This window comes from Rattus norvegicus, chromosome 5 (assembly GCF_021556685.1).
Source record: "Rattus norvegicus strain SHRSP/BbbUtx chromosome 5, alternate assembly SHRSP_T2T, whole genome shotgun sequence".
In the NCBI taxonomy this organism is placed as follows: Eukaryota; Metazoa; Chordata; class Mammalia; order Rodentia; family Muridae; genus Rattus; species Rattus norvegicus.
In genome coordinates this window covers 133,094,373-133,120,679 of record NC_141538.1, presented here as the reverse complement: position 1 = coordinate 133,120,679, position 26,307 = coordinate 133,094,373, and the positions used below count along the sequence as shown (strand labels likewise).

General features: G+C 38.3%; 1 protein-coding gene across 6 annotated transcripts in view; it reads right to left on the bottom strand.

The window, feature by feature from the left end:
- Nucleotides 1–26,307, bottom strand: part of Skint4l1 (selection and upkeep of intraepithelial T cells 4 like 1) — a 188,217-nt gene that overhangs the window by 11,737 nt on the left and 150,173 nt on the right. For 3 of the 6 annotated variants that reach the window (XM_087551525.1, XM_087551526.1, XM_087551527.1), the window contains 2 exons: nucleotides 20,227–20,289; nucleotides 729–836 (listed from right to left, as the gene is read on the bottom strand). In XM_087551525.1, the coding sequence (XP_087407651.1) occupies nucleotides 729–836; nucleotides 20,227–20,289 (171 nt within the window). The remainder of the gene's footprint in view (nucleotides 1–728; nucleotides 837–20,226; nucleotides 20,290–26,307) is intronic. The other 3 variants (XM_087551528.1, XM_087551529.1, XM_087551530.1) reach the window with 1 other exon arrangement.

Here is a 26,307-nt window from a genome sequence, read left to right as displayed (position 1 = left end):
AAATTTTATTTTTTAACTGAAAATGACATTTACAGTATATTCTGATTATGATTTCCACTCCCACAACTGTCCTTAGTTCTTCCTTGCCACCTGACCCACCCAACACCAAGCCTTCTTTTATTATTTACCTTTACAAAAGTTTATATTTGATACATTGAAAATACCCCTACTATTCTCTCACTCCCACAAGCTCTGAGCTCTCCAACACATTTCCCTCCAAACTTCAAGTCTTCTTTTTATTTGTTGATAAACCAATGAGTTTAAAGAGGTTTTTTCATATTCCCATTTAAGAAAATTAGTATCTCCTTTACCCTAAAAGAACAAACCATTGAGAACAATTTATCAAGACCTAACATCTGCTGAATTTTTGAAAAATGAGGGAAGAAAGAAAAGAAAAAAACACCACCACCAACACCACCACCACCACCACCACCAGCAGCAGCAGCAGCAGCAGCAGCAGCAGCAGCAGCAGCAGCACGAACATACTACTATGAATTTGAATTTGAAAGAAATCATTTCTCTTGGAGCAGAATTATCAAATGCATCTCTCTACTATTAAGCTTGTAAAACACAGGGCTCTCAAATCAAGACACTGGGTCTGTGTTGTTCTTGTCCTTGTCTCTATTGACCTTGTTCTTCAAGCAGCAATCATTCTTCTTTTGCTAAATTTCATACTCCACATTTGAGAGAAGGCTTTTCGGGATGAAACCAGTATCTTGCTTACATACCTCTTTGTTTTAAATGCAGAATGAGCATGACTCCTGTAATTGCAAACACTGAAATTATGAGGTCCATTGCACTCTTTTTCCAAAGAGGAATTCTCTTAGACCAGGCATCTTTAAAAAAAAAGTTATAATTACTTTAGATTTGTATGGAGGCATTCTACATTGAAAAAAAAAAACACTTGTCCTAAGTAGGCATTATTGAGAGATACATACCAATTTATGTATTCCTTATGATTTTGTTTTCAGGTTGAAAGAGGCTGTCAGGGAGGATAGTTCTGAAGAATCTAAGCTATTACCAAATATTAGTTTCAATAATGTGAGAGCTTGGTACTAGAAGTAGGTTCCAATCTTCTGCTAATGTGCTGGTTTGAACATATGCTCCGAGACACACACACACACACACACACACACACACACACACACACACACACAGAGAGAGAGAGAGAGAGAGAGAGAGAGAGAGAGAGAGAGAGAGAGAGAGGTGATCTTGTGGGAGGTATGTCAATGGTGAAGGGTATTCAAGTTTCAAAAGGTATTCCCCTTTCCCAGTCTCTTGTCCTTTGGACCCCCTCCTCTCTCTCTCTCTCTCTCTCTCTCTCTCTCTCTCTCTCTCTCTCTCTCTCTCTCTCTCTCCCTCTCTCATTTTCTATTATTTGCTAAGAAAAATGTAAAATCTTAGATAATAGTAATAAGATTTCTGAGAAATCGCATTTATTTGTTTAATTATATATATTGAATGTTATCCCTCTTTCCTACCTTTATTATATTCCTCCCCTCCCCCTGCTTCTATGAGGATACTCCCACTTCCACCCACCCACACTCATTTCAATGCCTTGGCATTTCCCTTCATTGGGGAAATGAGCCCTCACAGGACTAAGGGCTTTTCCTCCTACTGATGTGGCTGAAGGCATGGGTCCATCCATATGTACTCATTGGTTAGTAGTTTAAACTTTGGGAGCTCTTGTGTAGTCTGGTAGGTTGTTGTTGTTGTTCTTCTTTTTTTTTCTTTTTTTAAAGATTTATTTATTTTATGCATACAAGCACACTGTAGCTGACTTCGGATGCAACAGAAGAGGGCATTGGATCCTATTACAGATGGTTGTGAGCCACCATGTGGTTGCTGGGAATTGGAACTCAGGACCTCTAGAAGAGCAGTCAGTGTTGTTGTTCTTCTTATGGGCTTGCAAACCCCTTCAGCTCCTTCAGTCTTCTTTCTAACTCCTCCATTTTGGTCCCCTTGTTCAGTCTAATGGTTAGCTGTATGCATCCTCATCTGTATCAGTAGGGCTCTGGCAAAGCCTCTCAGGAGACACCCACATCTGGCAACTGTCACCAAGCACTTCTGGTCAATAGCAATGGAGACTGGGTTTGGTGGCTGCATATGGGATGTAACCCCAGGTGGGACAGTCTCTGAATGACCTTTACTTCAGTCACTGCTCCACTCTTGGTCCCTGTATTTCCTCCCATAAGTATTTTGTCATATATATATATATATATATATATATATATATATATATATATATATATGGAAAAGTTATTTCTACAGGGTATTACATAGTGGATTTCAAATAAGTAGGCCCTCTCTGCCCCACAAAAGAAAGGGTGAAAACAAAAGTTGCTTCAGACATGTAGACTCGTTCAGAGGGTCAGCTAGAAATGTAAAATAGGAAATAAAGAAACTAGAGAGAAATGCATAAATATTCATTCTCAAATTTGAAGGTGATGGCCATACTGCACACTACATTGGAGGAGATCTAGAGGGCATGAATATAGTCTTGAGAGAAAGAACGATGACAAAAATATACAAAGCTGAAGATTTTAATTTTTATTGGTACATTATTCATTACACATACTGAATAATTTATTTAGGGTATTTTAATTCAAGTATATTGTAACCATTGGCTGTGTCATCCTGATTCAATAAAATCTATCTAGCTCTCATTCATTTACCTCCAAGACAATTTTGTTTTTACATTAACATAATACATATTTAAACAGTTTCTTGTATCTATGTAAATTCTATAATCTACAACAGAGAAAAATTATATCTCTTTGTCTTAGTTATATCAGTTAAAATATTGTCTGTTTCATTCACTTATGTCCTAAAGTGACAATTCTACTATTTATAAATGGAATAAACTTTACCATGCATGTATATGACATTGTCATATTTTTTCTACTACTTTGTTACAGGCTTCAAAACTGACCTCACACTTGGCTACAGGGCATAGTACTAAAATAAATGGAAGTGTACAGTTATATGAATTGCAAGTGGCTTGGAGTCTGTGGAGCATACACAGAGTAGTGGCAATATGGGACATGCCAAAATTCTAATTTAGGTTTTTGAGGTACCTTGTTTTATGGTTGGTTATGTGGACATGTGAACCTATTGTAATTCCAGATATAAAATCTGTAAGAAAAGAAAGAAAGCATTCTACTCAGATCTAGTTTAGTGGACTGGTAAGTTCCCTGGAATTATTCAGAGGAACAGAGTTGACTCAAGAGCAACTTAAATAAAAGGTCCTCCAAAGTATGAATGGTGAGTTATGAAAATTGCTTCCTTGAAGCTCTGCCTCCACCTTACATGGACATCCATGAAAGACTTCTTCTTCAGAAATGGTCTACTGATTATATAAACAATAACGTGGATGAGAATGATGAGATTTCTAAGTTGTGTAGGTTTTCTGATCCCCTTTTCTTTCTAGGAAAGAATGTTTCTCTTTAAAGGAAAACTACACATTCCTCAATCCCTTCATTCACCACTTGTATGCTTTTGTTTCGCTTTTATGACAGTTTGTTAAATTTGCAGATAGATACATTGAAGTCAATTATGTTTTTCTTTATGGATGATAATTGTTTCAATGTGCTTTAAGAAAAGTCACTTATTTTCAGGTTCATGAACACAAATGTCCACAGAGACTTCAAGAGACAGGTTTCCTTCTACATTATAGTACCAGAAGTACTTATGGGTAGAAAGATTAGTGCTTTGAATGTAGTTTGTTGGGCATTCCATGAATATTTATTAAAACAATAGTGGCCACATTACATGTTCTGACACTATGAGATGGCAGTCAGGGAGAGAGGTTCAAGCTCTGCACTATGTACTCTTTTATTGTTATGTAGCTAAAGTTTTGGCATCTTCAGAAATAGGCTCTTATCATCTAGTTTTGGCATATAGCCCATAGCAGTAGTGTTGTTTGTGAGGATTTAGGCTTTCATTGGCCTCAGAGGCTTCTGTAGAATTAGTTCCCCCATGGCAGTGAACATTTTATCTAAAATGATTTTGGTTCCTAACAGTGCCTTTTTGTTGGGTTTTATTTCATTTGAAGGCTTGCAAATAAAATCTTCAACTATTGATTTCAGGGCAGCTTTTCCAAATCTATAAGACACATGTTGGCCTTACATAATGAAGTTTTTTTAAAGGATGGCCTACATCTTTGAAGGTTCACTGTGATCTAATTAATAACAGTTAATTGGTTCTGAAGGGCTAAAAGAACACTAATAGAGAAACATGGACCAGGATGTATACAGCCTTTTAAAAAGCAATGTTGGTACAAATGAATGGACATGAGTGACTGACCATCTAGCTATCTAGATTCCAACCATATTCCATAGCCCATCTGACCTCCACATCTTGGGTGTTTATATTGCAGGGTTTCTGAGGATATTTCAACCCGTAATGGCCCTAAGGTTGTGCCAATTTATGGTGCTAATTCTGCTTCAGGCCTATGGAGGTACAAGGTAATTTATAGCCTATTGTGCCTACTGTTACAGCTTGTTACTCTGCTTCTGATCAACTTTTTGCCTCATGGTATCTTTATTTCATCACCCATAACTGATTAGTGAAAGATGATGGATGAAAATCTTTACTTGTGGTACACCTATTTTCATAGAATAAAACACATCACATACTCTGACAAGAGATACCTGCCAAACTCTATGAAAAGCTCAATAATTTCCCTATGCTGATTTATCATTTATGCCTTTTAGAATCTTTTTCTCAGGTTCTAAAGCCTCCTAGGAGCACAATGGTATATAGCATTTGCTATTTTGATTAAAATATCCCCAATTATTCCAAGTCTCACATTTCTGTTTGAGATGATCTAGAAGACCCTTTTGTCTTTGACCTATATTTATTCCATTTTGATTTAAGAATACAATCTAAATAAAATGTCAGTCATTCAGATCTGTCAAAGCCTTTTCTATCTAACAAAGATCATATTCCATCATGGTGCTCAACAATGCTACTAAAGTTTCATACCAGGATCAGAATTACATTTTTCCTTGAATTTCTGTAAACAAGGTATTACCGACATTGTAACCTGGACACCGAAGACTTCATCTAAAATAAAATTGCTTGGTGATGCCTATTCATTTGCTATTGTCTTCCAACCCCTGATAATTATGGGAATTGTGGTTGGAGGCAGCTAAGTGTTGCCTTGTCACCTGTGAGTAAATCCATTCAGATTGATGTCCTTGTATTTCCTTGCTTTATGCAGAAAGGATAGTTATGTTACTGTATCTCCACTTCTGTGGGACATTATCTCATGTGTTCCCATATCCTACGGCCTCACAAGTCAGGTTCTGAGAAACTTACTTTTATTTTAAGACTTCCAAATTTTCAACAGTTCATATATAGAATACTCCCTAAATATCATAATATCTTTGACTTTCCACACTTGATATTGAAAATCATGCTTGATCTGAATATTCAATTACAGTTACAGTTCTTCCTCCTATCATTTGCATTTTTTACTTGAGAGTGGGTTCTAATTTTTTATTCCAAAAGATGTATCCTTAGCAATGATCTAACTTTTCACTCCTTCCAACTGTAGGAAATTGCATCTGGACATCATATTTAATCCTCCCTTCCTTCCATCTTTTTCCTTAAAAAAGGAAGACTCTGAGACTAGTGGGGAGGATAGTGACAACCTTGTTATTTATTTATTTATTTATTTTCATCATTATGTCCTATGGAAAATTTTTTTGTGGGAACACAGAGAAGTCTACATTTCATGTTTTATAATCCACAGTAAAGGCATGTGGATACTGACAGTGGTTATTTTTTATATTCTCTGAAATGTGTTACTTGCAGATATTGCAATACATATTTAACTATGAATTTGAGATGCATTTCTAAACTCACATAAAACCACCCCCTATTCACCAATGAGGCATTCATCCTGATGCCATCTGAATAAAAGCTTTGCACAATCAGATTGTCCTTCACAAAGGACAACCTGTCACAGTGAACATGCATTTGTCAGTACAAAAAAGAGGCTCTTCATTCCATATCACAGGGGACAAAGTACAGCTATTGAGTTTGGTGTGCAAACATGCCTTAACTTCAAATTTACCAGTCTCATATTGCCTATAAGAATAGGTGGTGATTCCTTTGCAAATTGTCATTGGTAGACAGAAGAAAATATAGTTTCTTCACCAAAGTACACATGTGAGATCAAGGATTCCATGAGGGTTGACCTTATGAACCAAAGAGTTTTTGGGATTACTCACATGATTATGGATAAGAGATTATTGACTTAAGCATGAATGATTAAAAGTTAGGTAGCTACATGGCTGAATATTTAACTGCAGCACAGATATTCACACATATAAGATAAATCTTACAGTTCCCTCATAAAATTGAGTGGGAATTACCATTGTTAAAGTAGTTTCACCTATATTATTATGAAGGCAACCCCAGATCTTAAAAACAGCATTGTCAGAAGATCAACCAACAAAGACAGAAAATATAGGAAGAAAATATTGATAAAATCATTCAGAAACACTCATTCCAAACTGCTTAGATGATAACTATACTGCTTCCATTAGAGGACAACTAGAGCAAGTTTGGTTTCTTGTGAGAGAAAACTGTGAAAAGAATATTCATTAGTTTGAAGGGTTTGTGACATATATCACAAATAGGGATAAATTACTTTAAGGCATAATCATGGAAACATATCACAATAATTTGCAGTTTATGCCTCTTTGCATTTTTGCACCTATATAAACTCTCCAACCAACAGACTGAAAAAATTATGGTATCTGTAATTTTGTACTATAGCAGTCAAAATATTAATATTTGGTTGCATTCTGCATATAACTTTAAAATGACAATTCCATTTTTATAGATGGATTAAACACTACCATGCATGCACACCATACTCTCATGTACACATTTCTACCTGTCTGTTCACAGACTGTAAATACTCTTCTATACATGGCCACTTTAAACCAAGGTATATCTATATTGTCTGGTTATCTTCTGCTCCTGGAGCTGAACTTGTGCCACAGCTCTCTGTACTGAAATCCTGATAGGAGACAGCTGATCACTTGAGAGCACAGGTAAGACCACCATTTCTGCTCAGAGGGACCCATCTAGAGCCCTCAGTACACAGGAAATGAGTGGCAGTCTTGGACAGGATCCTTCATGTTTGCATCTGTGCCCTGAGCTGACCCTGTGCCATAGCTCTCTGTACCCAGATCCTGGCAGGAGTGAGCTGGTCTTACAAGAGTTTTGACACACAGGCTTACAGGAGGGTAAAGCCACTATCAGAGGCAGCAAGACAAGCTAACATCAGAAATAACCAGATTGTGAGAGGAAATTGCAAGAACCTAAGCAAAATAAACGAAGGTCACTTGGTATCATGAGAATCCAGTTCTCCCACAACAACAAGCCCTGGATAACTCAACACACTGAGAAAGAAAGATTCTGATTTAAAATCACATCTCATGATGATGATAGAGGACTTTAAAAAGGACATAAATAAATCCTTTAAAGAAATACATGACAGTACAGGTAAAAAGGTAGAAGCCCTTAAGGAAAAAAACAAAAATCTCTAAAGAGACACTTCTGGTTTACCTGGGGCCTGAACCTCACTGATCCTGGCCCACAGCTCCCTGCTCCAAAACCCTGTGGGAGAGTGAGCTCATCACCCAGACAGGTGGGCATTCCTGAGACTGCAGGGCAGGAGAGACCGCCAGTACTGCGCACCCTTGCCCACATCCTTGGCCCAAGAGGAAACTGTATAGGGCCTCTGGGAACAGGAAGATAGGGGCACTCAGCGCTGTGATCCACACCACCTGGATCTGAAGGGACCTGATCAAAGAGTTCCCGGAACCCAAATCCCATGGGAGGGAGAGCTAGACTTTCAGAGGGGAAGACATGCCTGGGAAGCCAGAGGAGACTACTCTGTGCCCACATTTCTGACTCTATAGGAAAAAGCCTAGTGCCATCTTGGCCCCATGTGCACAGGGTCCCAAGCAAAGGTGGGGCAGGACCTTCTAGTTGTTGCCCTCACTGAGAGCTGAAACCAGGCTCTGAGGAGCGACTCCAGGCACAAGACCAGAGGTAAGACCAACTTTTCTGCTCCAAGTGACCTGCCTGGTGGACTCAGAACACATGCCCACAGGAAAACCTGAAGACCAGTAGACAGAAACGACTACATACCTGAAAACAGAACACTCTGTTCCCATAACTGGCTGAAAGAGAACAGGAAAACAGGTCTACAGCATTCCTGACACACAGGCCTATAGGACAGTCTAAGCACTGTCAGTAATAGCAAAACAATGTAACATCAGTGACAATGTAATGGCAAGAAGCAAAAGCAGGAACCCAAGCAACAGAAACCAAGACTACATGGCATCATCAGAGCTCAATTCTCCCACCAAAGCAAACACTGAATATCCAAACACACCAGAAAAGCAAGATGTAGATTTAAAATCACATTTGATCATGATGATGGAGGACTTCTAGAAAGACATAAAGAACTCCCTAAGAGAAATGCAGGAAAACACAAATAAGCAAGCAGAAGACTAAAGAGAGGAAATGCAAAAATCCCTGAATGAATTACAGGAAAAAAAACAAATAGGTGAAGGAATTAAAAATGGAAATAGAAGCAATAAGGAAAGCACAAAGAGAGACAACCCTGGATATAGAAAACCAAAGGAAGAGACAAGGAGCTGTAGATACAAGCATCACCAACAGAATGCAAGAGATAGAAGAGAGAATCTCAGGAGCAGAAGATTCCATAGAAATCATTGACTCAACTGTCAAAGATAATGTAAATCAGAAAAAGCTACTGGCCCAAAACATACAAGAAATCCAGGACTCAATGAGATCAAACCTAAAGATAATAGGTATAGAAGAGAGTGAAGACTCCCAACTCAAAGGACCAGTAAATATCTTCAACAAAGTCATAGAAGAAAACCTCCCTAACCTAAAGAAAGAGATGCCCATAAACATACAAGAAGGCTACAGAACTCCAAATAGATTGGACCAGAAAAGAAACTCCTCCCATCACATAATAGTCAAAACACCAAATGCACAAAATAAAGAAAAATATTAAAAGCAGTAAGGGAAAATGGTCAAGTAACATTTAAAGGCAGACCTATCAGAATCACACCAGACTTCTCACCAGAGACTATGAAAGCCAGAAGATCCTGAACAGATGTCATACAGACCCTAAGAGAACACAAATGCCAGCCCAGGTTACTGTATCCAGAAAAACTCTCAATTAACACAGATGGAGAAACCAAGATATTCCATGACAACACCAAATTTACACAATATATTTCTACAAATGCTGCCCTACAAAGGATAATAAATGGTAAAGCCCAACACAAGGAAATAAACTACACCCTAGAAAAAGCAAGAAACAAATCGTTTTGCAACAAAACAAAGAGAAGACAACCACACACACATAATTTCACATCCAAACACAAATATAACAGGAAACAACAATCATGATTCCTTAATATCTCTCAACATCAATGGACACAATTCCCCAATAAAGAAACACAGATTAACAAACTGGATAGGCAATGTTGACCCAACATTTTGCTGCCTATAGGAAACACACCTCAGAGATAAAGACAGACACTACCTCAGAGTAAAAGGCTGGACAACAACTTTGCAAGCAAATGGTCTGAAGAAGCAAGCTGGAGTAGCCATTCTAATATCGAATAAAATCGATTTTCATCCAAAAGTCATCAAAAAGATAAAGAAGGACACTTCATATTCATCAATGGAAATATACAAGATGAACTCTCATTCCTAAATACCTATTCTGCAAATATAAGGGCACCTACATACATAAAAGAAACCATACTAAAGTTCAAAGCACACATTTCACCTCACAAAATAATAGTAGGAAATTTCAAAACCCCACTCTCATCAGTGGACAGATCATGGAAACAGAAATTAAACAGAGACATAGACAGACTAACAGAAGTCATGAAAATAATGGATTTAACAGATATTTGTAGAACATTCTGTCCTAAAACAAAAGGATATACTTTCTTCCCACCATCTCATGGTACTTTCTCCAAAATTGATCATATAATCGGTCATAAAATAGGCCTCAAGAGATAAAGAAATATAGAAATAATCACATGCGTCCTATCAGACCACCTTGGACTAAAGCTAGTCGTCAATAACAATAAGGGAAGAATGACTATATATACATGGTAGTTGAACAATGCTCTACTCAATGATAACCTGATCAAGGAAGAAATAAAGAAAAAATTTAAAGACTTCTTAGAATTTAATGAAAAGGAAAGTAAAGCATACCCAAATATATGGGACAAAATGAAAGCTGGGCTAAGAGGAAACTCATAGCTCTGAGTTCCTACAGAAACAGGAGACAGTATATATCAGCAGCTTGATAGCACACCTAAAAGCTCTAGGACAAAAAGAAGCAAACACACCAAGGAGGAGTAGAAGGCAGGAAATAATCAAATTCCAAGATGAAATCAACCAAGTAGAAACAAAAAGGACTATACAAAGAATCAACAGAACTAAAAGCTGGTTCGTTGAGAAAATCAACAAGATCAGACTAACCAGAGGACACAGAGAGTGTGTTAAAATTAACAAAATCAGAAATGAAAAGGGAGACATAACAACAGAGTCAGAGGAAAGTAAAAAAAAAAATCATCAAATGCTACTATGAAAGCCTATATTCAAGAAAACTTGAAAATCTGGAGGAAATAGACAATTTCATAGACAGATACTAGGTACCGAAGTTAAATCAGGAACAAATAAACCATTTAAACAACCCCATAACTCATAAAGAAGTAGAAACAGTCATTAAAATTCTCTCAACAAAAAGGAGCCCAGGTCCAAATGGGTTCAGCACAGAATTCTGTCAGACCTTCATAGAAGACCTCACGCCAATACTATCCAAACAATTCCACAAAATTGAAACATATAGAGCATTACCAAATTCCTTCTATGAAGCCACAGTTACTTTTATACCTAAACCACACAAAGACCCAACAAAGAAAGAGAACTTCAGACCAATTTCCCTTATGAATATCGACACAAAGATACTCAATAAAATTCTTGCAAACCAAATCCAAGAGCACATTAACCAATTGTCCACCATGTTGAAGTAGGCTTCATTCCAGGGATGCAAGGATGGTTTAATATACAGAAAACCATCAATGTAATCCACTATATAAACAAACTGAAAGATAAAAAACACATGATCATTGCATTAGATGCTGAGAAAGCATTTGACAAAATTCCACACCCCTTCATGATAAAAGTCCTGGAAAGAACAGGAATTCAAGCCCATACCTAAACATAGTAAAAGCTATATACAGCAAACCAGTACCTAATATTAAACTAAATGGAGAGAAACTTGAAGCAATCCCACTAAAATCAGGGACCAGACAAGGTGCCCACTCTCTCCTTATTTATTCAATATAGTTCTCGAAGTCCTAGCCAGAGCAATCATACAGATGGATGAAGCAAATAAGTGCAAGGTGACAGTATCCAGATGTTTATCTCTACTGAGAGACACAGCCAGGATATGGAAAATACATAGGCGAATGACTTATACCCAAAGAATGCTCCAGCATACAACAAAGACATATGCTCCACTATGTTCATCACAGCCTTATTTATAATAACCAGAAACTGGAAAGAACTCAGATGTCCTCAACAGAGGAATGGATCCAGAAAATTTGGTACATGTACACAATGGAATACTACTCAGCTATCAAAAACAATGACTTTATGAAATTCGTAGGCAAATGGATGGAACTGGAAAATATTCTGAGTGAGGTAACCCAATCACAGAAAAATACACATGGCATGCACACATTGATAAGTGGATATTAGCCCAAATGTTCATATTACCCAAGATGCACAGAATACATAAAACTCAAGAAGGTTGACAAAAATGCGGATGCTTCACTCCTTAAAAGGGGAACAAGAATAAACTTAGGAGGGGATAGAGAGGCAAAGTTTAGAACAGAGGCTGAAGAGCCTGCCCCACATTTGGCCCGTACATATACAGCCACCAAACTGGATAAAATGGATGAAGCAAAGAGGTACAAGGTGACATGAACCAGATGTCTACTGAGAGACACAGCCAGGGTATGGCAAATACATAGGCGAATGACAGCAAAAATACACTGAACTGAGGATGGGATCCCCGTTGAAGGAATCACAGAGAGGACTGAAAGGCCTGAAAGGGTTTCATACCCCATATGAGCACCAATGCCAACCAACCAGAGCTTCCAGGGACTAAGCTACTACTGATGGAGTTATCCTGGGCTCCAAATTCATTGGTACCAATGAATAACCTAGTAGGGGCACTAGTGAAAGGGGAAGCCCTTGGCCCTGCCAAGGGTAGACCCCCAGTGAACAGGATTGTTGGGGGGGGGAGGGTGGTAATGGGGGTGGATGGGGAAGGGAACACCCATATAGAACCAGAAGGGGAGGAGTTAGGGGATGTTGTCATGGAAACCAGGAAACAGAATGCCATTTGAACTGTAAATAAGGAACATCCTCATATTCATCAAAGGAAAAATCCACCAAGATGAACTCTCAATCCTAAATATCTATGCCCCAAATACAAGGCCACCTACATACGTAAAAGAAACCTTACTAAAGCTCAAAACACACATTGCACCTCACACAATAATAGTGGGAGATTTTAACACCCCACTCTCATCAATGGACAGATCATGGAAACAGAAATTAAACAGTGATGTCGACAGACTAAGAGAAGTCATGAGCCAAATGGACTTAACGGATATTTATAGAACATTCTATCCTAAAGCAAAAGGATATACCTTCTTCTCAGCTCCTCATGGTACTTTCTCCAAAATTGACCATATAATTGGTCAAAAAACGGGCCTCAACAGGTACAAAAAGATAGAAATAATCCCATGCGTGCTATCGGACCACCACGGCCTAAAACTGGTCTTCAATAACAATAAGGGAAGAATGCCCACATATACGTGGAAATTGAACAATGCTCTACTCAATGATAACCTGGTCAAGGAAGAAATAAAGAAAGAAATTAAAAACTTTTTAGAATTTAATGAAAATGAAGATACAACATACTCAAACTTATGGGACACAATGAAAGCTGTGCTAAGAGGAAAACTCATAGCGTTGAGTGCCTGCAGAAAGAAACAGGAAAGAGCATATGTCAGCAGCTTGACAGCACACCTAAAAGCTCTAGAACAAAAAGAAGCAAATACACCCAGGAGGAGTAGAAGGCAGGAAATAATCAAACTCAGAGCTGAAATCAACCAAGTAGAAACAAAAAGGACCATAGAAAGAATCAACAGGACCAAAAGTTGGTTCTTTGAGAAAATCAACAAGATAGATAAACCCTTAGCCAGACTAACGAGAGGACACAGAGAGTGTGTCCAAATTAACAAAATCAGAAATGAAAAGGGAGACATAACTACGGATTCAGAGGAAATTCAAAAAATCATCAGATCTTACTATAAAAACCTATATTCAACAAAATTTGAAAATCTTCAGGAAATGGACAATTTCCTAGACAGATACCAGGTATCAAAGTTAAATCAGGAACAGATAAACCAGTTAAACAACCCCATAACTCCTAAGGAAATAGAAGCAGTCATTAAAGGTCTCCCAACCAAAAAGAGCCCAGGTCCAGATGGGTTTAGTGCAGAATTCTATCAAACCTTCATAGAAGACCTCATACCAATATTATCCAAACTATTCCACAAAATTGAAACAGATGGAGCCCTACCGAATTCCTTCTACGAAGCTACAATTACTCTTATACCTAAACCACACAAAGACACAACAAAGAAAGAGAACTTCAGACCAATTTCCCTTATGAATATCGACGCAAAAATACTCAATAAAATTCTGGCAAACCGAATTCAAGAGCACATCAAAACAATCATCCACCATGATCAAGTAGGCTTCATCCCAGGCATGCAGGGATGGTTTAATATACGGAAAACCATCAACGTGATCCATTATATAAACAAACTGAAAGAACAGAACCACATGATCATTTCATTAGATGCAGAGAAAGCATTTGACAAAATTCAACACCCCTTCATGATAAAAGTCCTGGAAAGAATAGGAATTCAAGGCCCATACCTAAACATAGTAAAAGCCATATACAGCAAACCAGTTGCTAACATTAAACTAAATGGAGAGAAACTTGAAGCAATCCCACTAAAATCAGGGACTAGACAAGGCTGCCCACTCTCTCCCTACTTATTCAATATAGTTCTTGAAGTTCTAGCCAGAGCAATCAGACAACAAAAGGAGATCAAAGGGATACAGATCGGAAAAGAAGAGGTCAAAATATCACTATTTGCAGATGATATGATAGTATATTTAAGTGATCCCAAAAGTTCCACCAGAGAACTACTAAAGCTGATAAACAACTTCAGCAAAGTGGCTGGGTATAAAATTAACTCAAATAAATCAGTTGCCTTCCTCTATACAAAAGAGAAACAAGCCGAGAAAGAAATTAGGGAAACGACACCCTTCATAATAGACCCAAATAATATAAAGTACCTCGGTGTGACTTTAACCAAGCAAGTAAAAGATCTGTACAATAAGAACTTCAAGACACTGAAGAAAGAAATTGAAGAAGACCTCAGAAGATGGAAAGATCTCCCATGCTCATGGATTGGCAGGATTAATATAGTAAAAATGGCCATTTTACCAAGAGCAATCTACAGATTCAATGCAATCCCCATCAAAATACCAATCCAATTCTTCAAAGAGTTAGACAGAACAATTTGCAAATTCATCTGGAATAACAAAAAACCCAGGATAGCTAAAGCTATCCTCAACAATAAAAGGACTTCAGGGGGAATCACTATCCCTGAACTCAAGCAGTATTACAGAGCAATAGTGATAAAAACTGCATGGTATTGGTACAGAGACAGACAGATAGACCAATGGAATAGAATTGAAGACCCAGAAATGAACCCACACACCTATGGTCACTTGATTTTTGACAAAGGAGCCAAAACCATCCATTGGAAAAAAGATAGCATTTTCAGCAAATGGTGCTGGTTCAACTGGAGGGCAACATGTAGAAGAATGCAGATCGATCCATGCTTATCACCCTGTACAAAGCTTAAGTCCAAGTGGATCAAGGACCTCCACATCAAACCAGACACACTCAAACTAATAGAAGAAAAACTAGGGAAGCATCTGGAACACATGGGCACTGGAAAAAATTTCCTGAACAAAACACCAATGGCTTATGCTCTAAGATCAAGAATTGACAAATGGGATCTCATAAAACTGCAAAGCTTCTGTAAGGCAAAGGACACTGTGGTTAGGACAAAACGGCAACCAACAGATTGGGAAAAGATCTTTACCAACCCTACAACAGATAGAGGCCTTATATCCAAAATATACAAAGAACTCAAGAAGTTAGACCGCAGGGAAACAAATAACCCTATTAAAAAATGGGGTTCAGAGCTAAACAAAGAATTCACAGCTGAGGAATGCCGAATGGCTGAGAAACACCTAAAGAAATGTTCAACATCTTTAGTCATAAGGGAAATGCAAATCAAAACAACCCTGAGATTTCACCTCACACCAGTGCGATTGGCTAAGATCAAAAACTCAGGTGACAGCAGATGCTGGCGAGGATGTGGAGAAAGAGGAACACTCCTCCATTGTTGGTGGGATTGCAGACTGGTAAAACCATTCTGGAAATCAGTCTGGAGGTTCCTCAGAAAATTGGACATTGAACTGCCTGAGGATCCAGCTATACCTCTCTTGGGCATATACCCAAAAGATGCCTCAACATATAAAAGAGACACGTGCTCCACTATGTTCATCGCAGCCTTATTTATAATAGCCAGAAAATGGAAAGAACCCAGATGCCCTTCAACAGAGGAATGGATACAGAAAATGTGGTACATCTACACAATGGAATATTACTCAGCTATCAAAAACAACGAGTTTATGAAATTCGTAGGCAAATGGTTGGAACTGGAAAATATCATCCTGAGTGAACTAACCCAATCACAGAAAGACATACATGGTATGCACTCATTGATAAGTGGCTATTAGCCCAAATGCTTGAATTACCCTAGATCCCTAGAACAAACGAAACTCAAGACGGATGATCAAAATGTGAATGCTTCACTCCTTCTTTAAATGAGGAAAAAGAATACCCTTGGCAGGGAAGGGAGAGGCAAAGATTAAAACAGAGACTGAAGGAACACCCATTCAGAGCCTGTCCCACATTTGGCCCATACATATACAGCCACCCAATTGGACTAGATGGATGAAGCAAAGAAGTGCAGACCGACAGGAGCCGGATGTAGATCGCTCCTGAGAGACACAGCCAGAATACAGCAAATACAGAGGCGAATGCCAGCAGCAAACCACTGAACTGAGAATAGGTCCCCTATTGAAGGAATCAGAGAAAGAACTGGAAGAGCTTGAAGGGGCTCGAGACCCCAAAAGTACAACAATGCCAAGCAACCAGAGCTTCCAGTGACTAAGCCACTACCTAAAGACTATACATGGACTGACCCTGGACTCTGCCCCCATAGGTAGCAATGAATATACTAGTAAGAGCACCAGTGGAAGGGGAGGCCCTGGGTCCTGCTAAGACTGAACCCCCAGTGAACTAGTCTATGGGGGGAGGGCGGCAGTGGTGGGAGGGTTGGGAGGGGAACACCCATAGGGAAGGGGAGGGGGGAGGGGGATGTTTGCCCGGAAACCGGGAAGGGGAATAACACTCGAAATGTATATAAGAAATACTCAAGTTAATAAAAAAAAAAAAAAAGAAAAGAAAAAAAAAAAGGAACATCCAATTTAATAAAGATTGAGAAAAAAAATAAAAAAATTAAAAATTGGGGTTGGGGATTTAGCTCAATGGTAGAGTGCTTGCCTAGCAAGTGCAAGGTCCTGGGTTCGGTCCTCAGCTTCGAAAAAAACAAAACAAAACAAAACAAAATTAAAAAATTTAACTAAGCATAATAATTATTTTTGATTGTATTATGGATTATATTAAAGCATCTTTAAATATAAAAAGTAGTACTATGGAGCATTAGCGATGAAAACTGAATGGTATTGGTACCAAGACAGACAGGTAGATCATTGGAATAGAATTGAAGAACCTAGAAATGAATCCACACACCTATCATCACTTGATCTTTGACAAAGGACCTGAAAACATACAGTGGAAAAAAGATAGTATTTTCAAAAAATGATGCTAGTTCAACTGCAGGTCATCAGGAAGAAGAATACAAATCGATTCATTCTGATCACTCTGTACAAAGCTCAACTCCAAGTGGATCAAGGACCTCCTCAGAAAACCAGATACACTTAAACTAACAGAGGAGAAAGTGGGCAAGAGCCTCAAACATGTGGACACTGGGGAAAATTTCATGAAGAGAACACCAATGGCACATACTCTAAGATCAAGAATCGACAAATGGGTCCTCAAAAAACTTGCAAAGTTTCTGTAAGGTAAAGAACATTGTCAATGGTACAAAATGGCAACTAATGGATTTGGAGAAGATATTTACCAATCCTACATCTGATAGAGGGGTAATATCCAATATATATAAACAGCTCAATAAGTTAGACTCAAGAGAATCAAATAACCCTATTAAAATGGGATACAGAGCTAAACCAATAATTCTCAAAATGAGGAATATCTAGCCGTCCAGAAGCACCTAACAAAATGTTCAACATCCTTAGTCATTGGGAAAATGCAAATCAAATGAACCATGGGATACTCCCTTACACATCTCAGAATGACTAAGATCAAAAACTCAGGTGACAACAGATGCTGGCAAGGAAGTGGAAAAGAGGAACACTCCTCCACTGTTGGTGAGATTGCAAGCTGGCACAACCACTCTGAAAATTCAGTCTGGAGGTTCTTCTGAAAATTGGACATAGGACCTGAGGACCCAGCTATACTCCTCCTGGACATATACCCAAAAGATGTTACAACATAAAACAAAAACACATGCTCCACTATATTCATAGCAGCCTTATTTACAATAGCCATAAGCTGGAAAGATCCCAGATGTACTTCAACAGAGGAATTGATACAGAAAATATGGTACATTTATCCAATGGAGTACTACTCAACTATTGAAAACAATGAATTCATGAAATTCTTAGGCAAGTGGATGGAACAAAAAAATATCATCCTGATTGAGGTAACCCAATCACAAGAGAACACATATCGTATGCTTTCACTGACAAGTTGGTTTTAGTTCAAAAACTGAAAACAACCAAGATAAATTTCACAAACCACATGAAGCTCAAGAAGAAGGAAGAATAAAGTGTGGATTCTTCAGCCCTTCTTAGAAGAGGGAGCAAAAATACTCACAGGAGGAAATATGGAGACAAAGTGGGGCACAGACTGAAGGAAAGGCCATCCACATACTGCCCCACCTGGGAATTCATCCCATATAGTGTCACCAAATCTAGACAATATCGTGCATGACAAGAAGTGCATGTTGACAGGATCCTGATATAGCTGTCTCCTGAAAGGCTCTGCCAGAAGCTGACAAATACAGAGGTGGATGCTTGTAGTCAACTATTGAACTGAGAACAGGGTCCCCAGTGGAGGAGTTGGATAAAGAATTGAAGGAACTGAAGGGGTTTGCAACCTCATAAGAAGAAAAATAATATCAGCCAACCAGATCCCCCCCAGACCTTCCATGGACTAAATCACCATCCAAAGAGTACACATGGATGGACCCATGGCTCTAGTTACAAATGTCGCAGGGGATGGGAGGAGAGGCCCTTGGTCCCATCACAGTTCATTTCCCCAGTGTAGGCAAATATGACCGTGGGTGTGAGGGTTGGAATGAGGAGGGTGAGGGTGGGGGTGTTTGGGAGGGAGCACACTCATAGAAGGAGGGGGATGGGATTTCTGGAGGGGCAACCAGGTATGGGGTTAAAATTTGAAATGTAAATAAAGAAAATATCCAAGAAAAGAAAAAAATAATGAACATCAATTGTTCGCACCTTGCATAGTTAAGTGATTTGATTTCAGTAAAAATTTTCTCTGAAGTACATGTCTCAGAAGCAGCTAACAAAATATCTTTCATGCAATAAAAACTAATGTAGTAAAGATATAATCTACATATGATTTCTAGTTGTTATTCCCCAAAATATTCGCAAAGACTTTGAACTATTTTACATTCCAAGTGGAAGAACATTCCCCTGATGCATTTTTACAGGTTAAAAATTGCTATAAATATGTACAACAAAGTACACCATTATTTATCCTGAAAGGGATAGAAAAAATCAGTCTTTTAAATCAATTACTATCAATTACTTAGATAATAAAAAGGTAGAGGAAATCCAGGGCTGTAATGGAAATATTTGTTGAATTATTCTATTCCCAGCTCTAAAATCTGTTAACATTCTTTATTTTTCCTAATAGTTTTTTGTTAAAAAATGTATGGGATTTCCATGGGATGGCAGAATCCTCTGTATATTTGACCTTTAGCTCTTATACTAGATGATCAAAGCTCATATCATATTTCCTTTGTCAAATGCTATTGATCTACTCATACAGGCTTATGAGGTAACCATTTTCAAGTAGGACTCTTGGCATTTCAGCCATGACTTCTGCTTTAATAATAGAAACTGAGTTTTTGTTGTATCTTGTGTTTTGAAAATTGGCAAAACCTTTTTTGATGACATAAATCAATATATTCCCCTGGAGCATTAACCATTTTACCCCAAATCTCATCATGGATTGTCTCTTGGATCACAGGAATATTAACCTGTGTACCCTACTGTTCTAAAGGATCCCTTCCCTGTAAATTTATGGGCATGCCGTCTAAGTAAGACCTTAACTTTTATATTTGTCCTTCTGGTCTCACACATTTAATGCATTACATACTTATTTTTCCTGTGATAATTTTCCACTTCTAATTAACTGGGTATAGCCCTTTTAAAGTTGCACTTCTGAGTTCCAAGATTTCTGTTTAATCATAGTTACATAAGCTCCTATTTCCATCAAGCCTCCTTCTTTAAAACATTTTACTTCCAATTTTAATTTTGGCACGTGATAATAGCTGATTCTTAACATATTTTCCTGTGCTTCCAAACATTTCTGTTCTTTTATCTGGAGTAGCTTTGACCTAGAGCTGGGGATACTGTGGCAACTGCACAATCCTACAAACTCTATTAAGTTGTATCTCTACCTTTAACAGACCTTGGATTTAACTTTTCTTTTCAAATCTTGATTTATCATACCTGGATTCACACTGGAACTTGGATGAATACATTCAATTATTTCCGACAGCAACTCTTCAGTATCTGAACAAATGATCATAAATTCAATTAGTTATCCTTATAACATTGTGATTTGGGGGAGAAAGAGTAAGACGTTGATCTATTACCAAGTTTAGAGCAGAACTGTCTGCATGAGCATGCATTAAATTTGCATTATGTCATTGAGGTATTCCTACCTGCTTACTCTTTCCTTACTCTTTTCCAAGAGACAAATGACCTCCACTTATTGCTATACCCTCCTTATCCGTCCCCATTTTATCTTCTCATGGCAGAAAAATACTCTGGTATCTCTCTTTGACCTACACTAATTCTTCCAATGGTAACCCTTGACTTAGCAAATAAACACACCTGAGAGTAGGCTTTCTTTCTGATTTACGCCTAGAATATCCACTGGCCTTAGAGATGCCTTATTTCCAGTTGTGTGGCAAATGACCAAATTTCCCACAATAAAACACCAGGCACTTTGATATCAAAGACCTATAGGGGTTTTGTTCACAATACTTTTGCACATGACCATGTTTCCTGTTACTGAATCACTAGGAATAAAGAAATTGGAGATATCAAGGTATAGAATGATCTTGTATATTAGCAAGATACATAGTAGAACCAATATCAGTTGTATCACTCTACACTCCTAGGTAGGTGGTGCCTGGGCCTCTAATGGTTGAAGAACTTGTTTTTCAGATGAATATTAAATTTTCAAACACCATGATCCATATCAAAATATACCTTGTTGTGATTCTGATATGCTTTTTTTCACTGTTGAGACTAATATTAGTTTAAAATCATTGAAGAGTTTTCCAGGGTTTGTATAATGTTTGTAAATGAAATAGACCTTTTCCTGGTTTCTGAACTTTCTCCCATAAGATCTTAAAAATGCAAAGCAATACTATTCTTTCTGTTTTAGAATGATCAAATAGAATCTGAATTTAGATATCAGAGTACTGCCCTTCACCTAGCAACTATTCTCTGAGTCTTTTCATTCCACTTGCTCTGCTTAATAGTTCAATATTCCCAGCTTTGTCACATTTGCGTGTTAATCACTGCATATGCAAATAGACCTCTGGTATTGTTGATGGCAATACTATCCAGTCTAATTCTATTTGATCAAGCAATGATTTATAACACATTTCAATTAAGGCAAGTCATCGCATAGAAAATCATGGCTTCTTTTAAAAAGCTTTAGATGTACCCTTTCTCCAGGATACCATCCTATCTCATCATAAGTTTGTTTTACACCATGAACAGGCATATTGTAAGCAACTACAGTGAAAGCTAAACTTAATCTGATAACCCCAGGATGATCTTCTTCTAACTTTACTGTCATGGTTAGTGTGAGTTTAAAACTTTCTTTTCAAAAAGACTTTTTTTAACAGATTTTCCTTTTTCTTCTATATTTCCCCAAGCCACTACCCTCCAGCACATTTTCTTTTTTTTTTTTTCCTTCTGTGGGAAACTTCTATATGCTAGCTCCTTTATCAAAACTGAGCTTTTTTGATCTCCTCTTCCTGATGCTTCACACTTCTCACAGGATTCCAACAAGGAAAATCTCTTGAGGTCCTTAGGAAAATATGCCATTCTTTCAGAAAACAGGGAGCAGAGTGACCCCATTTGTTTTCCCATTTCAGGAAACTTTTGCCCCCCCCCCCAGATCCCTCTATTTACACCCACAATTTTACCAACTGCCCAGCTACTCTTCCAACACTTTTTTGAAACCCAATATATGAGGGGGAAAAGAAAATAAATCCACATCTAGAATCAAACCAGAGAATATCCCAGCTATAGTAGGAAAACAAATTTGTTTTGGTGTCCTGTAAAATATGCATCTTACTTTCCCTGCCATTTTGTCCATAACATTTGACATCAAATTTCCCTTTCAGCCTAGCCTAGTATTTTGGTTTCTCATATAACTGGTCTTATCTCCTTTGTGGGTTCTTCTTTCTTCCTACATCTCTTACTTTCACCACCTTACTGGTAGAGCTGGTATATTCTCCTTTGTGGGTTATTCTTTATTTCATCCTCCTCCACCCCCCTCCATCCCCCTAATACCAGTTAGAAGAAAGAAGTAAAAGGAAAGAGATCAAAGAAAAGAGAACTCTCAATCTAATTACTTTTCTTCTTGTTTCTTCATTAAGCATGAATGCTAAAAAATGACAACCAAACCCCGAACAACCAATAACAGACAACACAAACCAGCATTCACAGCCCTAGAATTTATATATCCCGTAATCATAGTCAGCTGCTCTGGACAATATGAAGCAGCCCAATATCATCACATCGGGAATTAAAGTAAAATCATGCTCTTATCACATTTCTGTTTGTAAATGAAGGCAGAATTCCAAAATTCTCAGTACACTGTGTTATGCTTATAGACAAGCACAATGAAAGATCTTTTTACCAGATGTTTATCATTTATTTTATAGACAAAAATGGAAATGAGAACTATGAGATTTCTAAGTCATGTATGCTTTTGGTCATTTAAATTTTCCTTTGCTTAATGAGTGTTATGAGTCTTACATCATGTTTTTAGAAAGTTTCTTCTTAAAGGAAAGAATTAAACAATGCACCAACACATTTTTCTGTCCTTATATCAATTCGATGAAGTTTTTGTTGTTGTTGTTATGACAATTTATTTACTTTGGAGATGTTTGATATCTATCATTTTTATGGCTGATAATTAAGTTCCTTGGTTTAAAAAAATCACTTATTTTCAGCAGCTTGTGATTGGATTCCTCACAGTGACTACCAAATACAGATTTCTCTCTAAATTTTAGTAGCAAAAGTACTCTATGGTTAGAAGCAAAAGTGTTTTAGATCCATTTTTATGGGCACTCCACGGCTGTTTATCAAAACAATGATACTTTACATTGTGTCTATGAACTATGTGGCCAGCACACAGAGGGAGTTTCTAGCTCTATTCTATTCTGCTTTTTTTTAATTTTCATGTAATGTAGGCTAAGTGTATAGTATCTTTAGATTTAGGGCCTCATCATCTAGTTTAGGCATATCCAACAACAGAAGAAATAGACAAGGTGTTTTATGAGGCTTGAGGGCTTCATTGGCTTCAGATGATTTCTACAGAGTTAGTTTACCTATGTCAGTGAGCATCTGCTCTAATTTTTTTTTATTTTTGGTTTTCACCAGTGTTTGCTTGTTTGTTTTTAATTCCATAGTTTGATTTGCAGAAAACACCCTAACAGTTGTTTTCATGGCTACTCTTGTCAATCTGTAAAACACATGATGAATTAGCTTTATGTCAAAAGCCATCAAGGAAAGATTATGGCAAGCGTGTGTATTTTCTTGAGATGGTCCACCATTTTCCATGACTGTGATGGTGGGCTCTGAAATTCAGGGTCCCCTGAGACTTCATCCAAGGAGTGCTACCTACTGCTAGTATGTCTTTCATTTTTCTATTACATAGTTTGATGATTCCTGAGGATCAGCCCTCCCTATTGGGCAGATTTCCTGAAGAGTCAATATGAAGTATTTTGATGCAATGATGCTTCAAGTTTGATTTCATTATTCATAAAAACAATTTCATAGAACTCCTACATTGATACTGGTAATCTCAAGTTCCCTATAGAATAAAAGCTATAAATAGAGCTCTGTCACCCTTCATTTGTCTCAGATTAATTGCACTAGGAAAAGAAAGTAGGCTTGGAAGAAATTGGGATCAAGGGTAAAGTTCTATTTAGATTAGAAACATGTACACAAACATGTCACTAAAATTCCTAAACTATAAATGGGCAATTTATTATAGGGAAATAATCAGAAAATAAATCATGGAATAGTTTCACTATGCAAGCTCTCAACATGATAAGACACAAGGTTGATGATTTGTCTCTTCACAAAACCATGTTACCTTATGACATAAATATTATTGCTTTAAAATTATTATGAACTGAGCTGGCACCTGAACCTTGCAGATCCCAGCCCACATCTCCCTGCTCCCAAACCCTGTGGGAGAGAGAGCTGATCGTCAGACTTCTGGGCACTCCTGAGACTGCCGGGCAGGAGAGACCACTAGTACTGCCCACCTTTGTCCCCATCTCTGGCCCAAGAGGAAACTGTATAGGGCCTCTGGGAACAGGAAGATAGGGGCATTCAAGCTGCAGGAGACCTGTGGTCCAGACTGTGCCCGGATCTGAAGAGACCCAATAAAAAAAACTGCCTGCACCCAAATCCCAAGGAAGGGAGAGCTAGACCTTCAGAGGGTCAGACACACCTGGAAAACCAGAGAAGAGTACTCTGTGCCCACATTTCTGACTCTAGAGGAAAATGCCTAGTGCCATCTGGGACCCCTGCACACAAGGACCCACAAGTAGGGGCAGGCCATTCTGGTTGCTGACCTCACAGAGAGCTGGAACCTAGCCCCAATGACTGATTTCAGGCCCGAGACCAGAGGTAAGACCAACTTTTCAGGTCCAAGTGACCTGACTGGTGGACTCAGGACACATGTCCACAAAAACAGCTGAAAGCCAGAAGACAGGAACAACTACATGCCTGAAAGCAGAATACTGTGTTCCCATAGCTGGCTAAAAGAAAACAGGAAAATGGGTCAACAGCACTCCTGACACACAGGCCTATAGGACGGTCAAGCCACTGTCAGAAATAGCAGAACAAGGTAACACCAGAGACAACCTGATGGTGAGAGGCAAGCACAGGAACCCAAGCAAAAAACCAAGACTACATGGCATCATCAGAGGCCAATTCTCCCACCAAAGCGAACATTGAATATCCAAACAGACCACAAAAGCAAGATTTAGATTGAAAATCACATTTGATCATGATGATGGAGAACTTCAAGAAAGACATAAAGTACTCGCTTAGAGAAATGCAGGAAAACACAAGTAAACAAGGGGAAGCCCTTAGAGAGGAAACACAAAAATCTTTGAAAGAATTACAGGAAAACACAACCAAACAGGTGAACGAATTGAAAATGAAAATAGAAATGATAAAGAAAGCAAAAACGTCCAGATGGGTTCAGTTCAGAATTCTATCAGAGCTTCATAGGAGACCTCATACCAATACTATCCAAACAATTCCACAACATTGAAAAAGACGGAGCACTACCGAATTCCTTCTATGAAGCCACAATAACTCTTAAACCTAAACCACACAAAGAACAAACAAAGAAAGAGAACTTCAGACCAATTTCCCTTCGGAATATCGACGCAAAGGTGCTCCACTATGTTCATAGCAGCCTTATTTATAATAGCCAGAAGCTGGAAAGAACCCAGATGCCCTTCAACAGAGGAATGGATACAGAAAATGTGGTACATCTACACAATGAAATATTACTCAGCTATCAAAAACAATGACTTTATGAAATTCATAGGCAAATGGTTGGAACTGGAAAATATCATCCTGAGTGAGGTAACCCAATCACAGAAAAACACACATGGTATGCACTCATTGATAAGTGGCTATTAGCCCAAATGCTTGAATTACCCTAGATGCCTAGAACAAATGAAATTCAAGACGGATGATCAAAATGTGAATGCTTCATTCCTTCTTTAAAAGGGGAACAAGAATACCCTTGGCAGGGAATAGAGAGGCAAAGATTAAAACAGATACAGAAGGAACACCCATTCAGAGTCTGCCCCACATGTGGCCCATACATATACAGCCATCCAATTAGACAAGATGGATGAAGCAAAGAAGTGCATGCCGACAGGAGCCGGATGTAGACCGCTCCTGAGAGACACAGCCAGAATACAGCAAACACAAAGGCGAATGCCAGCAGCAAACCACTGAACTGAGAATAGGACCCCTGTTGAAGGAATCAGAGAAAGAACTGGAAGAGCTTGAAGGGGCTCAAGACCCCATATGTACAACAATGCCAAGCAACCAGAGCTTCCAGTGACTAAGCCACTACCTAAAGACTATACATGGACTGACCCTGGACTCTGACCTCATAGGTAGCAGTGAATATCCTAGTAAGAGCAGCAGTGGAAGGGGAAGCCCTGGGTCCTGCTAAGACTGAACCCCCAGTGAAATAGATTGTTGGGGAGAGGGCAGCAATGGGGGGAGGATGGTGAG